Genomic DNA, 17,636 nt, shown 5'->3' with positions numbered 1-17,636 from the left:
CCTGAACTGAAGTCAGATGCTTAACCAACTCAACCGTCTAGGCACCCCCGTTTGTGTGTTTTAATGGGGGTAAAATTCACATAATGTAAAATTATTTTAAAGTATACAGTTTAGTGACATTTGGTGAATTGATAATGTTGTGCAACTGTCACCTCCATCTAGTTCCAAAACACTTCAGTCACCTCCAAAAGCAGCCCAGCTTTACTCCTCATTCCTGTCTTCCCACTGTCAAGAGCCATTGATATAACTAAAAGGTGTATCTTTTCATGTCTGTGTGTTGAGTGGGGGAAATCAGAAAGACAGAAAGAAAAAGAACAGAGCCAGACGTGGAAGATGGGAAGATGCAGAGGAAGAGAGCTGGGAAGGAAAATGGAGCGAGCAGGGACTGAGCAGAGAGTGTCGCAGGGAAAAGTGAGACAAAAACACAAGGAGACAGAAGACAGTGGAATCCAGGATGCAGAAATATTTTCCTAGAATAGACCCAGCAGTGCCTGGATGTTGGATTCTGGTGGGAAATTGAGGGAGGGAGGAAGGTAATGAGGTCTGATGTGATGGAAAGAAGCAGAGCAGGGCTTGCTTGGATTTTGAGTGGAGTCTTGGAGCAGGAAGAGTATTTCTTCACAAGGAGCAGCTCACCTTTCTTTTCCAACCTCAGAGCTCAGTGTGGCCACAGTTTGTTCCCTGGCCACTGGCTCTGGGTTCTCCTTTCCTTTTCTCTCTCTTCAGTGCCTGGTGAATCTAAAGTTTTAGGAATGAAGAAGGAGAGGAGGTCAGAGAAGGTGTGTGGCTTGCTGGATGGTGAACAAGGTAACTATGATGGAATCCCATATTTTAAATAACCAGTTACCTGGATGGCTCATTATGTGGAGGGGGGAGTGGCCATACACTTGAGCCCAGCCTCTGGCCACTTTCTAAGGTGTGAGGGAGGCATGCATGCATGTGAGACCCGTGGAGGGCCTAGGGGATGAAATTTTTTTAATGTTTATTTTTTTTTATTTTGAGAGGTGGGGGAAGGGCAGAGAGAGAGAGAGGGAGAGAGAGAATCCCAAGTAGGCTCCACACTCAGCACAGAGCCTGATGTGGGGCTAGATCTCATGACCGACCATGAGATCAAGACCTGAGTCGAGGGGCACCTGGGTGACTGAGTTGGTTAAACGTCAACTCTTGGTTTCAGTTCAGGTCATGATCTCACAGTTCATGAGTTCAAGTCCCACGTGAGGCTCTGTGCTCAGTGCAGAGCTTGCTTGGGATTCTCAACCTCTCCCTCTCTCTTTGCCCCTCCCCTGCTTTCATGTGTGCACACACTATCTCTCTTTCTCTCTCTCTCTCAAAATAAATACATAGACTCAAAAAAAAAAAAAAAAGACCTGAGCAGAAATCAAGAGTCAGATGCCTAACTCACTGAACCACCCAGGCACCCTGGGGTTGGGGGGGTGGGGGTGAAATTTAAAGAGAACCCTAGAGTGGGTGCCTCTTTAAACTTGTTGCCTTAGGCCTCATGTTTGCTTCTCCTACAAGAAGCAAGAGGGAAAGGGGAACTAAAGTTCTCAGTGGAGAAAGGTGCTGTGTGGAGGAGAGTGTGGAAAGATAGATTGATAGGGCCGTCCAACAGGACTTATAGGAGCAAGTGCGGTTTTACCAAAACGGACATGAGATCCAAACTTCTCCCAGTTGGCAGAGGTTTGGCAGGGAAAGAACTTTATCCTACTTGTCAGAAGCTGTCACAGGAACTGGAAATAATGTATGTGATGGTCAGATGGACCAGTCAGTGAGATCACTGTAGAAGACCCTAGAGGGAGAGGTGGGAAAGGGGCTCTGAGGTCTGGTCAAAGCCCAGTGAGAGACCTGGAGTGATGGAGGGACCCAACCTTTGAGATGAGGACAACACAGGACAAGGATTGGGAGTGTGGATGGTGAGCCTAAGAGTAAACAGAGGTGGAGGAGGGATGTGAGGCACACAGCAGAGAGGAGATAAACTGACAGTTCACACCAGACACAGGGACAAAGATTATATGGAGAGAGAAACAGGGGACAAAGTAAATGCCAAGGAAAGGGAAAGTTGGAGAGGGACGCAGAGAAACCCTGAAGACCCAACGTTCAATGGGAGTGAATGAAACGTTGCTGGAGGTCAGTGAGGCAGGGAGAGAGGAGACACAATGGGACATCAGGGGGAGAAGCTTCTGCCACAGGGGGGCCATCCCTGTAACAGTGAGTTTTCAGAACCCTAAATGCTGGACACATGTTTTGGCAAACACTACATTACTGATGTATGGAAAATTCTACAGAAGTGGTTCTAAGAAGTATTATTTATGTAGACATGTATTAAACTACCTTTGCAGAAAAGAACACAAGAATAAACACAAAATTCAGCCAAGATCATTTTCAGTGAGCGGATGAGAAGAGCAGGTTAAGAGAAAAGAGGAAAAACAAAAAGGTAGAATTCAGGGTAAAAAGGAAAGCCCTTGAGAGATGGAGAGAGAAGGACACAGAGGTACAGACACACTTCTCAGGTGGACTGAGGAGAGAGGGGGACAAGGGGTCTATGAGGGAGACAGCTGAGGGGTCTTTATGGATCATTATATATCCCAGGGGCAGAGCTATCCAGATACAAAAATCTAGTACAGTCTTATGTTGTGGGTCTGGTGGATATACAGAAGACAATTTCATCTTGTCACCCCAAAATTAACCAAGAGGGCCAGCCAGCAAGGACAGCATATGGCCAAGCACCTGAAGTAATCAGTAAGGCTGGCTGAGGGAGTCTGATGTGGTGATGCTGTGTATGTTGCAGCACAGTGTCAGGAGGTGGCCCGGGGAGGCAGGAGAGGGAGACCGGTGCGCAGCAAAGGGGCTCTTGCCCAACAGACGAAAGTTGGGCGTGGAGTGGGGATGTACTGAAATGGGGGGGGTTCTACAGGGATGTGTAGAGCAAGATGGCAAGAAGAGGTGAGGGGACAAAAGGCACATCAGGTCATAAGAGGCAGAAATGGAAAGCCCTGAAGAGAAAACACCCCGAGGCTGAGAAGAGGATAAGGAACCACCAGAAAGAGAGGCGGAGGCAGGGAAATGGGGAGAGACAGCTGGAAGGGGAAAAAAGAGTGAGTGGCCAGAAAATGGGGAGCAAGATGAGCAAAACTGGCTGCTTCGGCCACTTGTCCTTACATAGCGTCTGGTGAGAATGGAGCACCATCAACTTATGGGCCACAGGATTCCTTGAGAAGATGGCACCATCTGGAGCAGGGACATTCCTGCCCGGAAGTCACCCAAGCAGCCGGATCTTTCCTGGTGTCCCCTTATTATGGGGTTTCCTGTTGGTTCCTTGGCCCCATGTTAAAACCGTAAGGGGTTTTGTTTCTTTGTGCAGTGATCAGCAGTGAATCCAGCGAGGAGGAAGAGCTCCCTAAGCTCTGAGCTCAGCACAGGGACGGGAACATGGGCCAGATGAGGAAGGCGAGGCTGGTGACTTGGGGCTGCAGACCATCAGACATCTGAATTCAGAGCTCCTGCTTCCTGATGCACTGTACTTGAGCACGCTCTACAGCCTGTGGTCCTGTCCGCCCTGGAAACACATTCTCTGCATTTACCTCATGTGCCATTTTGGGAAATGTGAGAGACAAGGCCCTATTCATTGAGCATGTGTGCTCATATATAAATGTCAGAGTAGAAACAAACCAGCGTATCTCTGTTTGTTTTTTCTTTCATGCCATCATGCCTGTTGTGGTGTAACAAAAAATAGGTACTTGGTCCTTGTCCCCCGTTCCTGGCACAGAGCTCCCCAAACCCTTGGAATTTCCTGAGTGATAAGAGTGTCTTTATGCTAATTAGAAGGTTAGAACTTTCAGCTCCACCCCTTGACCTCTGGGGAGAAAAGAGGTGGGCCATTAAGTTCAATCACCAATGGCCAATGATTTAACCAATCATGCTTACATAATGAAACCTTGATTAAAAAAAAACCCTTGAACAGTGGGGTCAGGAGCCTCCAACTTGGTAAATACACTGATGCGCTGGGAGGGTTGGTTGCATGCTGGAGAGGGCATGGAAGCTCTGCACCCCCACCCCCACCCCCGCTCCATCCCCATACTCTGCCCTATGCATCTCTTCCATTTGGTTGTTCTTGAGTTGTATTCTTTATAATAAAACTGTAATCATAAGCAGAGCACTTTCCTGAGTTCTCTGAGTCATTCTAGCAAATTATTAGACCTAGGGGGCATCATGGGAACCCCCAAATTTATAATTTGTGGGTGGAAACATGGGTAGCTTGGACCCCATTTGTAGCTGGTGTCTGAAAGGGGGGCAGTCACATAAGACTGAGCCCTTCTGCTGTGTGGTCTGTGCAAACTCTGGGCAGTTAGTGTCAAAATGGAATTGAATTGTTCAACACCCAGTTGGTGGTGAAGAGCTGGAGAATTGACTGGTGTTGGAATGACCTAATTCCCGTTGGAAAAGACACTGCACAGTTGGTGTCAGAAAAAAACCACACACACACACAACTATTCCTACTGATGTCTTCAATTTAGGTACTGATTTCTGCCTTAACTAACCCCCATCATCTGTAGATCACGAAAAAGGTAAATAATTTTTGATTGCTTTGATACACATATTGTTATATGAAACTTGGAAATATCTAAAAAGCCCAACTAAGTCCTTCTGACAGGAGTTCTCCAGCATGCCATTAGCTTATACTCCAAAAATAATTTTGGAAATAATATCTCGTAATTCTCAAACATCAGTAAGGAGTAGGTGGAATAACTATTACTATCCTTGTTTTATAGATGAGGCAACTGTAGCACATAAATGTTTAAGAACCTTTTCCAAAGCCAGATGGAGAGTTAAAGGCAGAGTCAGAACCATTGTTCCGGATGCTCCGATTTCAATATAGCAGATGTGTTCCCTTTAGAAGGAAGGAAGGGGGAAAACCAATCAGACACATCTGCAAGTGTTCGTTGTTACAGGATTTATAACTTTTATCAAGCAGTTACTGTTTCTCTTCCATGGATTTTATGAACAAAATTAATTTGAAAATATACACCATGTGTAATAGCAAATAAGATAACTTAATGTCAAAATGCACATTTTTTTCCAACAAAAAGATTCATTTTAATTGTTTGCTATATTTTTCACAAGCAAAAACTAGGTTTATTTTTCTCACCGTCTGTTTTTAACAAATGTGTATTTTCTTGAACACTGGAAGTCTATTTGTTACTCATGGAAACAGGTTCTGGGTTGGCGAGGGGGGCTGAGTAGGGCTGGGGGCAAGGAGGGAGGGGGAAGGGCTCTGATCCACACACGCATTCTGGGATCCATCTTCCGGCGTTGCCCTGGTCAAGAAACAGAGGCAGAGGAAATGTGTAGGGATTAGTTGGAAGGATAAGAAACAGAAAAGCGAGGTGTTAGGAAAGGCAGAGCGATATATAGCAAAACTGCCCAACTTGGGGGAATTTTCTCAGCTACTGGGGATGGCGACAGAAACAGTGTTAACCAAAACCAAGGGGGTCTGTTGAATTCAAAGAGCAGACTGGGGTGCCAGGAGTTTAATCATATTCCCTGGTCTTTCTCATAGTTTTCTTAAGGAGTTTCTTTTTATGTTGGCTCCTTGCCTGCACCCTGTGGATCTGATTGCTCTGTGCACACACAGCAGCCTCCTGGAGGGGAGGACTGCAGAGGAGACCAGGAGCCTCTAGGTCACCCCGTGGAATCATCAGCAGGAAATTCAAAGGGACTCTGGAGCATTAAGAAACAGAGAATTATATAGTTGGTAAAAAGGAATGTCCAAGTAAGATTGCTAAATTAGGTGTACAGCTGGTTAATTTCTATAGAGGAATAAATATCACCTTTGCAGTTAACTTCTCTACAAGCCTATAAAGTTATAGCAGTGTATTAATTTCTACAGTTTACCTCTAACCTTACCAGGCTATTAACTGTCTGAGGCTTTATAAGTTGTAAGTTGTTGAAAACATGAATACACACTTCTCTAAAGAAGACATCCAGATGGGCCAACAGGCACATGAAAAGATGCTCAACGTCGCTCCTCATCAGGGAAATACAAATCAAAACCACACTCAGATATCACCTCATGCCAGTCAGAGTGGCTAAAACGAATGAATCAGGAGACTATAGATACTGGAGAGGATGTGGAGAAACGGGAACCCTCTTGCACTGTTGGTGGGAATGCAAACTGGTGCAGCTTCTCTGGAAAACAGTGTGGAGGTTCCTCAAAAAATTAAAAATAGACCTACCCTATGACCCAGCAATAGCACTGCTAGGAATTTACCCAAGGGATACAGGAGTGCTGATGCATAGGGGCACTTGTACCCCAATGTTTACAGCAGCACTTTCAACAGTAGCCAAATTATGGAAAGAGCCTAAATGTCCATCAGCTGATGAATGAAGAAGTTGTGGTTTATATATACAATGGAATACTACTTGGCAATGAGAAAGAATGAAATATGGCCTTTTTGCAGCAACGTGGATGGAACTGGAGAGTGCTATGTTAAGTGAAGTAAGTCATGCAAAGACAGATACCGTATGTTTTCGCTCTTATATGGATCCTGAGAAACTTAACAGAAGACCATGAGGGAGGCGAAGAAAAAAAAAAAAAAAAAGAAAGAAAGGTTAGAGAGGGAGGGAGCCAAAACATAAGAGACTCTTAAAAACTGAGAACTGAGGGCTGATGGGGGGTGGGAGGGAGGGGATAGTGGGTGATGGGCATTGAGGAGGGCACCTGTTGGGATGAGCACTGGGTGTTGTATGAAAACCAATTGGACAATAAATTTCATATTTAAAAAATACGTTGTAAGTTGTTAATCAAATTATTGTAATATTCTCTCAGAGTGGCAGACTGAGGTCAGTCAGGCAATTAAGAAAAATTATCCACACTTGGCAATAAGGCAATAAGGTGAAAGGCATGTCCTGATTTATTATTTACTATTAATTAGGGCCTGACTTTGTGAGGTTACATGTTAATTTATAGATTTTTTGTCCAGTAGAGATGCATATTATTTGTTTGGTAGAAAAGATAATACCAAAGATTATGGGTTTATTGCCTTGTAGGACATTAACCAGTTTGGGGTCTCATTTAGGAAACTTGTTTCAGCCAGCATGCTATTACTGGCCAACTTTATAAACCTTTGTTCCTTGAATTCTATGTTGGGGGGTCACACACACTGCAACTAATAAGGAAACTCATTCATTTATTTAGAGAATATCAGTGACAACGATTTGGAAACAAATGTCGGAAAAGAGAGCCAGGAAGCTTCTAGCTCACCATCAAAAATTGTGGGGCTCCTGGGTGGCTCAGTTGGTTAAGTGTCTGCCTCTCAGTGTTGGCTCAGGTCCTGATCTCACGGTTCGTGGGTTCAAGCCCTGTGGGTTCAATAGCTCGGAGTCTGCATGGGACTCTCTCTCTCTCTCTCTCTTTCTCTCTCAAAATAAATAAGTAAACTTGAAAAAGGTACATCAGGTAGGCATGCAAGTCTTGGGTTCGAGGATTTTAGGAATCTGAATTCAGAGCTACTTTTTCCTGATGCCTTTTACTCTAAGCACCAAACAGATGAAAATGAATCAATGATATTAAAACCCCATTCTCTGCATTTCTTTGTCCTACTACCTATGCAAAAACATAAGAAATCCTTATAAATTCATATTTAATAGTATGGCCGCTGTTGACTGAATAGATGCACTCATATTTTGATGCTATAGACACATGTTCACAAAATGAGAGCTTTGTGATTAGCTATTTCACGCCTATTAATACTGAAGTCTGGAATTTGTACGGTGTTTTCCACACCCATTCTCTTCTACCTTTTTATCTTCTGGGGAGCACAGAATGCTCAGTACTTCTCTCCTGGGTAATCATACTGTTATCATTTGGTCAAAAACCCCCCAAAGCTCAGAAGTCCTGCTATCTAATTACCGTCAAAAAGAAAGGAGTCAAACAGCTACATGCCAAGTCAAGTTTTAGATTTTGATGGAAGTCCTCCAGCAAGTTGTCCTGATTCAATCAGTTGAAGATTACCAGGGACAAACAAGCCTGGATTTCAACAGATTTATTGACTCCTTGCAACAAGAGAGAGGAACACACGCCAGAGAACCATGGACATTGCCCCGAACAAAGATACAGATCATTATTATACGGTTTGGGAAAGGGTGGAGTTTAAGCATAATTTGTTGGATGCAGTGATTTGATAGGTTCAAACCAAGCCTGAGCTGTGTCAAGATCAGGTCTGGATTGTGAAGTGAACCCAGGGTCCTGTCACTGGAAAACTACAAAGTTAGGAAAATGCGAAATGTTGTCTTTGGAAATCCTGTATTGGAAGCTGTGCCCCTGGATTGGAATCAAGATTCCATTTCTATCAAAATAACTCAGGGACACGTGGGTGGCTCAGTTGGTTAAGTGGATGACTCTTGATTTCAGCTCAGGTCATGATCTCACTGTTCATGAGATCGAGCTCCAAGTCTGGCTCTGCATTGACAGCATGGATCCTTCTTGGTATTCTCTCTTACCCTCTCTCTCTGCCCTTACCCCGCTCATGCGCACACACACTCTCTCTCTCTCTCTCATGAATAAATAAATAAACATTTAAAAAAATAACTTAAACCTTCTGAGCAAGGGTGAAATGCTTTTTTTTCTTTCTTGCTGATATCATTTCAAACAAGTTTCTGAGAGTGTGTGGATTTTGACAACAAAGTTCCTCAGTGAGTAAGAAAGCACTAGTCCTTCAAGGAAGGGTTGTTAGGACATTTTATAGCTGCAGCAAGTTCTTAGGAGAATGTTTCCCATTAAATTTGCAGCTGGCTTTCTCTGTATCTGTTATTGCAGTCTCATGAATGGCAGGGCAGGTTTTTGCTTCTCTGACTGAACTAATTTCGACTTTCTCAATGCCCTTGAGTATGTGGTGGTTTACCAAAGGACTGCAAAAAAAAAAAAAATCTCATTTTAACTTCACCATGATCAGGAAATGTAAGGCAGAACAAATGTTGATAGCCCTGTTTTATACATGAGGAAACCAAAGCACACACGTTTAAGGTTTTCCCTTCCTTCTTTTTCCACAATGCCAAATAGCAAATTAAAAGAACAATTAGAGGGGCATCTGGGTGGCTCGTTCAGTTCAGCAGCCAACTCTTGATTTCGGGTGAGGTCGTGATCTCACGGTTTGTGAGCTCCAGCCCCGTGCCAGTCTCTTTGCTGACAGTGTGGACCCTGCTTAGGATTCTCTCTCTCTCTCTCTCTCTCTCTCTCTCTCTCTTTCTCTCCCTCTCTCTGTCCCTCCACTGCTCTCTCTTAAAATAAATAAAAATAGAACTTAAAAAAATAAAAGAACAATTAGAATTACCACCTTTGATTTCTAGAACTCAGTCCCATAGCTGTTTATTTTCTTTAGAAAAATAGACAGAAATAATATTCAACATGTCTCAATTCTGACTGTGAATTGTGTGAAATATCAAGATCTACCGTTCTTCAAGGTACAAGTTACTATTTTCTTCTCGTGCTTTATAAATCTCATGGGTATTGGAGACACTTTTTTACTCCTGGCTTACCTGTTAGAAGAGAAATGTGTGCAAATCAGATTCCTGGCGTGCAAAGGAATCTTCAACAAAATTTCCACAACACATTAAATCCAGTTGTCTGTGAGATCATTCAAAGGTAAGATAATAGGTGTTAAAGAGTCCAGATTAATCTTTTTTTATTAAAGTGGGCCATCTGTTATATGAGATAGAATCTGAACATTTGTAATTGGTAAAAGAGAAGTTGTTTCTTGCTTGCGGGATCGAGCTCTGTGGTATTCTAGGCCATGAGTAGGAGGAGGGGTCTGGGGAGATTGGGTCTGGATTGGTGTTACCTCTGGTTTATAGATGAGAGGCAAAAGTGAGGGTCTCGACAATGCCAACACTCCCATACAACGCAGCTCTTATTCGTTTTGTAAAGGGAATGTCCCCCGGGCTCATCTGGGTCACAAGCCATATGGCATATCTTCAGGTCTCATTGATCCACCCACATGAACATTCCTACCTCTCTGAGCCTTCTGACCCCTTCTTCGGTTCTAGGCTAAGGCATTTGGTGCATCTCTCCACTTCATTTGCTAAATGCCATCCTTTTGTCTAAGCTTCAAAGAGCCAGTTCAGTCATAGACATGACCAGGTCCGGGTGCCTGTGCCTGGGCCTTACGCCCTGATCAGAGGAGAGGGCTTCCGTGTCAATGAAGTCTCCATTATCCAGTTTTTTTTTAAGTTTATTTATTTATTTTGACACAGAGGCAGAGAGAGGGAGACGGGCAGAGAGGGAGGGAGAGAGAATCCCAAGTAGGCTCCTGGTTGATTTCATGGATCTCACAAACCGTGAGATCATGCATGACCTGAGCTGAAATCAAGAGTTTGGATGCTTAACCGACTGAGCCACCCAGGCGCCCCTCCATTATCCAGTCTTATGTTCTACCCTTCCTGGTCATACACCCTAAACACCCACTGCTACAAGTGCTTTTCTCTCTTGTCTCCAATACATGTCAGCCAGCTCTTTCTGGGTCACGCTATGGCGATAAACAACCCTTGAGTTTTAGTGGTGTAGACAACAAGGTTTCCTTCTTGCTAACTCAAAGTCACAGTGGATCAGGGAGCCCTCCTGGGGTGGGGTCAAGTACCAGGTGGGGTCAATCTCTAGGCTCTCTCATCTCAAAACAAGGCCTCCATAATCAACGTGGCAGGAGAGGGTACACAGGGAATTCTTAGTGCCTTTCTGTGAATTAGCTTGCAAATGATGTGATCATAATACATCGGTCGGTGTTTTAGTCATTTAGACGTGCCTAATGCAAGAAGCTGGAAAACTTAGGGGGATATATATGATATTTGGACAATACTACTGTTTCTGCCACAAAATAAAAATGGGAGGTTGAAAAGAACCAGTCCTAGATAATAGTGAAAGAATGAATCCACATTACTGATCCCCGCAGTTCAACAAAGCAAACAAAAAAAGAGGTAGCATTTAAAAGGTAAATTGAGTGGCGCCTGGGTGGCTCAGTCGGTTAAATGTCCAACTTCAACTCAGGTCCTGATCTCACAGTTCATGAGTTCAAGCCCCGTTTTGGGCTCTCTGCTGGCTCTCTGTTTTAGGCACAGAGGCTGCTTCGGATCATCTCTCCCCCCCTCTCTCCTCCCTTCCCCTGCTTGTTCTCTCTCTGTCTCTCTCAATAAATAAATAAACTTAAAAAATATTCTAAAAAATAAATAAAAGGTAAATCTAAATGAAAAATAGAACTTTATCAGGAGGCAAAGGACTAAAAATAGAATATGTTAAGGAGAGATCTTCAAGAATAAAATGCTTTGCTTGGTCAGTGATGGAGTTTATTGAATTTTTCTAGCTAACTGTAGCCCCAGAAAGTTTATTTTCTGGCAGGACTCCCGAACTTTTTACCTGTGTAGGAGACCATTCTCCTTTCAGTCATAACATCAGGAAAGGGAGACAGAGCTTCAGTCACATTTGTTTCTGAATCACCCCTAAACACTCTCATCAGTTGCATTAAGAAACTTCTCCCACTAGGTGTACCGGGAGATTAAAACCACATTTACTGCCTGAACCTCTTCCATCAGGCCATCGTGACGTTTCAGGCCCCACGATTAGCTGAGGGTCCATTCAATAATCTTTTAAGGACATGGGAATTTTCTCTCTCTCTTTTTTTTTTTTTTTTTTTTTCCAGAGCATCGTTACCTTGGAAAATAGACAAAGGTCTCTTTGGGAAGGGCTATCAATTTTGGCTTTTATGGCCTCCATTTGTCTGAGTATCTATCAACTAGCTAAGTAGACAACTAGAAATGCCTCCTTTTGCTTGAATTAACATTCTGAATACAGAATCCCTACTGTGTGCAGCCACAGTGGCATATTCATGTGTCTCTGACATGATTTTAAACAGCTCACATACGTAAATTAATTTCATCTTCAAAATGACCCATTCCAACAACAAAATTTCATGATTGAATGAAGTGGTGTGTTGGAGAGTCACCTTTGGAACGAGCTAGAGGCAATCATTCCCGAGTTGAAGTATTTCCCTGAAGGGCGTAGTGCGTGCTCTGAACCAGCTACCAATCTGGGGTACTCCTTGTCAGGTGCTCTAGCCAGAAGATGCTGGATCCGGGAACCTGTCCAGCAAGGCTGACTGATCTGGCTGGTAAAGAAACAATGCACCTTTTTTAGATTCAGACAGTTTATGACAGCAAAAGCAAGAAGAACAAAGGCACCCGCTCCCCATGTCCTTTGTCTCGTGGGGTGGCACCCAACAAAAGGGGACGTGGCATTTGCAGCAGCCTGAGATGCGGCACACGCTCAGGTCACAGTGGAGCAGTTGCGGGGCCCAGCAGCCAGAGTCTAAAACAAGAGGCAGAGGCCTCACACCTCATTGGAATTTACAGCCTGAGGAGAGAGCGTGTCGTGGTAACCTCTGCAAGATAAGGCGGTGAGTGGGACATGTCACCAGCCTCCTATGCTCTCGTGTTCTGGAATGATCGCAGGGCCGTCTGCCAAGACTCAGATCGAATCAGCGGCAGTTAAACTCTGCCTATGTGGTTTATGTGGAGACGTGCAAGGTCACGAGAGTGCCACGGCAGAGCCATTCATCAACAGAACCAAGAACTGTCGGAGATTTCAGGGCCCGAGTGAGGAATGCTTCCATCAGCTGAACCATTATGATCCGTGAATTGAAAATTGGCTACTCTGCTTCCTGATGCCACTGGGTGTGAGGCAAAGAAGGATGCTATCCAGTATTCAGTAAGGTAATCGGTGACCACAGTATATAAATTACAGTAGCTTTCTATTAGGGATCAATATTTGGTAATAAAATATATTGGGGGAAAAGTTCACTTTCACAATAACATGAAAAAATATTAACTGCCTGAGAGTGTAAAAAAAAAAAAAAAAAAAAGGAAAGAAAGAAACAGATAAGTCCTGTGTGGAGAGGAGAAAAGAGGTGAAAAACTTTACTTAAGGACCTAATAAAAGATTCAAATAAATGGAAGCACACAAGATGAGCCTTTGTGGAAAGACCCAACGTTTTCTATTGTAAATTTCGCTCCAAATAATTCAATAACTTGACAGGATAATTTTAGATTTTATTTAGAAAAATAAATGAGTGGAAATGGCAACAAAAAAATATGTTTGAAAAAGTTTTTTGCACAGCAACAGGCAAAATGTTCACATTTTGACCACAGCGCCTTATCATGTAGTTGCTAATGATGGAAGGGGGGGGGGGATGGGCTACTTTATAAAAGAGGGGGCTCCGACTGAGAACTGTTCTCGCTTCTTTCCTGAATTGCAAAGGTGTCTCTGAAATTATTCTGAAATACGTCCTCTACTTGACTTCCCAGTCTGATGAATTTCTGGTTGTTCTGGAAAAGCAAAGACAAAAACAAGAGTAACCATTGCTGCTGAGTTTGGCTCTCATTGTCTCATACAATCCAGGCTTCATTTTAGACGATCCCACGTGTTAAGTGAGAATTAATACAGTTAAGAGTAGCTTATGTTCCCTGATAACTTGATCATTTCTCTCAGAGATCATCTCTTCTCACAGATGCAAAAAATTGTACTGTATTATAGTCCAATTCTTCATCAGAAACGTATTGATTCATTTTTTTTCCCCAAAATTCTAGTTGTTCGATTTTCTCACATAGCACCTATGCCTTGCATGACCACGGTGGTATGGAAATGTTGAAGGCAGATTCATGATGTCCCCTTTCCTCCTTCACCCCTTGAGATATTCCTTGTTTATTACTTTTTTGATACAGCCCTAAAAAAAATTGTATATAAAGAAATCCAGGATTTTGAAATTTGAGAAATTTGATTGGGTATCTTCCTTTAGAGAAAGGAGACACTAGTTGCCTTTTACAACACACTTCTAGCAAGGGAGTGATCTGGGAGGCCTGGCACCTGTAGGGATGCCCTTCCTGGCACCATGGCCTTGAGGGATCTGTCTGGAAGCAGCCTCCCATGCTCTGCGTCCAGACTGCAGCCCTGGGAACCAATGGAAATAGGCACTTGCCCGGGTGTGAGGGGGAGGCCGCTGTCCGCACATCCCAGAGAGGCCGGATACCAGCAGGCAGGTGCACAGTGGCAACAGCAAACTGTGCACGGGCAGAGTCTGTGCCTTGGCACCCAGTCTCCCTCCACTGGCTCCCTTAGGCTGAGTAAGCGTAGGAACCTGGGACAAAGGTGGAGACTCCTGGGACACGCACATAGCTACCCAGGTCCAGGAAAACATGCGTTTCCATTTCTTCTGGAAGGAGGTCGTCAGTCTACTGCTCTCTGTGGGCAAAAACTGAGTATCTACAAGTGAGTAAACGATGAGGTCCCAAGGTCATGTTTGCAAAGACACCTTCTGGCTTGCTATAATTTTCCCCACCTTAGACCACGGGGCTTCTAGAATACTTCCAGAATTTGTACTTGTGTGGGCTGGCCACACGATAAGGGAAACTGCAACATTTCCCTGATACAAGACCATGAAAGGCAGAGTGGCTTTAAGACAGAAAGAGGGACGCCCTGGGAGCCGCTCACCTTGTAAAATGCCCTGTGGTTCTGAAAGATGAGGCTCATGTCCTGCACAAACCCCTCCACTCGGATGTACAGTTTCATATTCAGCTTTTTCTTGATTTTGCTTAGCCACATGGGCTTTTTCAGGCCATGAGATGCCTCTCGACCCTGTTGGTCAAAGTGCCAAAGGACAGGCTATTAGCACTGTTCCCAGTCTACCCGCTGTTACAGATGGACGGCTTGTGCCCTCCCCACCTCCCCCTCACCCCCCTCATTCCTGGGTTGAAATCCTGTAACTCCCGTTGTGATGGCGTCAGGAGGTGAGGATTTGGGAGGCGATTAGATTGTGAGGGTGGGCTTCATGAAGGGGATTAGTGCCTTTATAAAAAGACCCCAGACAGCTCTCTTCCTCTCTTTCCACCTTGTGAGGACACAAAGAGAAGTTGGGAGTCTGTAAGATCACACTGGCACCCTGATCTTGGACTTCCGGCTGAGAAATGAATGAAAATAAAAATGTGAAAGCTAAACATCTGCTGTTTAAGCCACCCTGTGTGTGGTACCTTGTGACAGCGGCCTAAGTGGCCAAGGGCTGAGTAACCTGACCCAGACATCCATCAATAAGACGAAAGATAATAACACTGGTACCCACTGGATTCATCTCACAAATTTGAGAATGCCGTTTGGGGCTTTGTTGCCATTACTTACATAATGTGGTTTTGAGGCAAAAAAGGAGCTTTTTGAACAGGAGTAGACCTTCAAAAGGACAAACTCACATTTCTGCAAAAGATACAGGAGATTTTAAGTAAAAAGCAGCTTAGAGAGAATGAGGTGTACATATGCTCGGACAGAATGCACAGCTCCCAGACCTGTGGTCTGTGAAACAAACATGGAATGGGAATTTTCTTTGGCATACAAACTTTAGTGTTAGGTCATGTGATCAAAGCACAGCAAGGAACAGCAGTTCACCCTTGGGCACCATCCCTCCAGCCCCTGCAAGACTGTGTTGCTTCTCTCAAGTCAACAGAAAGGAGGAGACTTCAGGTTTACATTTCAACTCACCAACTGCTCCTCAGGCAGCATCCGCCTCTTCAGGACCTCTGATTCCTGGTGACATACCTGGCTTCGTGGGTACCTTTCCTTAATAGCTTTTACCCTGCAGATGATGCAACTCCATGGGTCCCTGGAAGGTTGGGCATAAGGTCAGCAAAGGTAGGTGCTCTGTGAATCAGCCACTGTCTCTATAGCTGCTGAAGCCCTCTGTTCAGGAATGACTGGTGGTTTCCACCTTTTATCCAGGTTCTCTTTTGGACACTCCTTTGCACGAGAGCCCCATTTGGGCACCCTTGCCAGGCACCCCTCCCACTAATTGTGGTACCAGGACCGACCGTTTGTTGAGTGAGATGCTGTGGTGGGTGATGGTCTTTCACCTCAAAACTAAGAGTTCTCATCTGAGCCACTTTGGGCTCAGTAATGAGCCCTGTGAGGATTGGAAACTGGTACCTTCAGCGCTGGAGTCTTGGGCTTCAGAAAGACATCAGACCGTAGTAACAATCAGGAAACCAGCTCTTGTTTCTCAACTTTGCTGAATTAGCACAAGACCACAGAGCTGTAGGCATCCTCTCCTCTGGCATTGCCATATCTGTGCCTAGAATCTGCGCTGCAGAAATTTCTTGGAAAGGAAATCTATGAACAGAGTGGTGCCAGACATCTGCCATATTCCTCTAGATTCATTCTCCATTCTTCTCTGCCAGGCTACCTGTGCTGAAGAGCTCTTGATAATCAAGTGGACACAGTGATCCTTCTTAGACATGCCATTTGCCTCTGTCCCTGGCTACCCCAGTGCTTGCTTGAGGGGCCCACTATCAAATATCCATGGTGTGAGGTTGGGGACCATACATGGGCTCAACAATAAAGCAGACCTGTCTTCTGCCTCTGCAAATTGCCCGACTACAGAGCTTTATGCTGAATCTCTGAGATGACACCATTCCCTGGGGACTACCTGGGAGAAGGTAGATTACATTAGACTCTCCCATTATGAAGGGACAATGCTCTGTCTTCATAGGGACAGACACAATCCTGGTTGAAATCATCCAACTTCCTTGGCCATAGCAATTCTGCTCACACTACCACTTTCAGAATGCCTTATTAGTCTCCGTGTTATCCAACATACCATCAGCTCTGACCAAAGATACATTTGCTGGGATTTTAGAGCAAAGGAATGCAGTGTAAATGGCCTTCTGAAGGCTCACCACAACCCCAGATTTGTCAACTTTTTAATGTTCCCATCACAGGTATGTTCTTTAAACCACCAGCTAATGTATGGTGTCGTCACCCCCATCAAAGTTCGTGGGTCTGGGACCTGGTGGGGGGAGTGGGGGTAACATCTCTTTCTATTACACTTAATAACCACTTGAAGAGTTTTTGCTTCCCATTAATCTGCTGCTTCTGGCAGTAGTAAACAGCTTTGGGCCATATTTCTGGATCCTGATACTTTAAGACTCTGGTCCCTCTGCATCCAGACCCATACAACAAGAGGCAAACTTTGCAGAATGAATGCACATGGTGGGAGGAGCTGTGCCACAAGAAGGAAGGGCAAGAGGGGGCCAGGTCTCACCAACCTTTTAGCATCTATAGGGTGGATGTGGCATGTCCCATGAAAGGACCTTGAACAAGTATCACAGCAGAACAGCATCCCGTGTCCACCGCACACCTCACATTCATTTGAGTTTTCCGGCTGGAAGGGGAGATAATGTAGACATCACTGGGACTAGTAAGTCCCCAGAAGGTCAACACATGGGGCTTTAGAACACATGGCCTTTGCTTGTACCAAGGTGACACTTACACATTTCTGTCCTCAAAATATTAAGGAACAACACTGAGTGAGGATTTCAAAAGAAGACATTCTGGTCTGCAGTGAAGTTTGGGAGGAGGTGGTTATTAGACCATTACAGTTTTCTTTATGAAGGCAGAGATTCTGATACAGACTAGCAACGACAACAACAAATGAGGGATTAAAGATAACCTGAGAAATTTATTAACAAATAAATGTAATACGGTGAATATAATACAGTGTCTTATCTAGTTGTCTACATTGCATCATCTACATTGAGTCATTGAAGAGTGATTTATCTAG

General features: G+C 44.3%; 1 protein-coding gene and 1 long non-coding RNA gene across 5 annotated transcripts in view; one reads left to right on the top strand and one right to left on the bottom strand.

Moving 5' to 3' along the window:
* The window catches only part of LOC109503184, a 30,619-nt gene extending 26,951 nt beyond the window's left edge, over positions 1–3,668 (top strand). Inside the window, exons 2-3 of the long non-coding RNA XR_002162086.3 lie at positions 727–807; positions 3,362–3,668. This is a non-coding gene — a long non-coding RNA (uncharacterized LOC109503184). The remainder of the gene's footprint in view (positions 1–726; positions 808–3,361) is intronic.
* Positions 3,669–13,068: 9,400 nt separating this feature from the next.
* The window catches only part of SP100 (SP100 nuclear antigen), a 99,538-nt gene continuing 94,970 nt past the window's right edge, over positions 13,069–17,636 (bottom strand). For all 4 annotated transcript variants that reach the window (XM_006935670.4, XM_006935668.4, XM_023259792.2 and 1 more), the window contains 5 exons: positions 17,122–17,237; positions 15,563–15,683; positions 15,209–15,280; positions 14,528–14,671; positions 13,069–13,365 (listed from right to left, as the gene is read on the bottom strand). In XM_006935670.4, the coding sequence (XP_006935732.2) occupies positions 13,240–13,365; positions 14,528–14,671; positions 15,209–15,280; positions 15,563–15,683; positions 17,122–17,237 (579 nt within the window). In that variant the 3' untranslated portion in view covers positions 13,069–13,239. The remainder of the gene's footprint in view (positions 13,366–14,527; positions 14,672–15,208; positions 15,281–15,562; positions 15,684–17,121; positions 17,238–17,636) is intronic.

The sequence above is a fragment of the Felis catus genome, chromosome C1 (genome assembly GCF_018350175.1).
Source record: "Felis catus isolate Fca126 chromosome C1, F.catus_Fca126_mat1.0, whole genome shotgun sequence".
In the NCBI taxonomy this organism is placed as follows: Eukaryota; Metazoa; Chordata; class Mammalia; order Carnivora; family Felidae; genus Felis; species Felis catus.
Note: the sequence above shows the minus strand (reverse complement) of the source record. Positions and strands in the feature narration are given on the sequence as shown.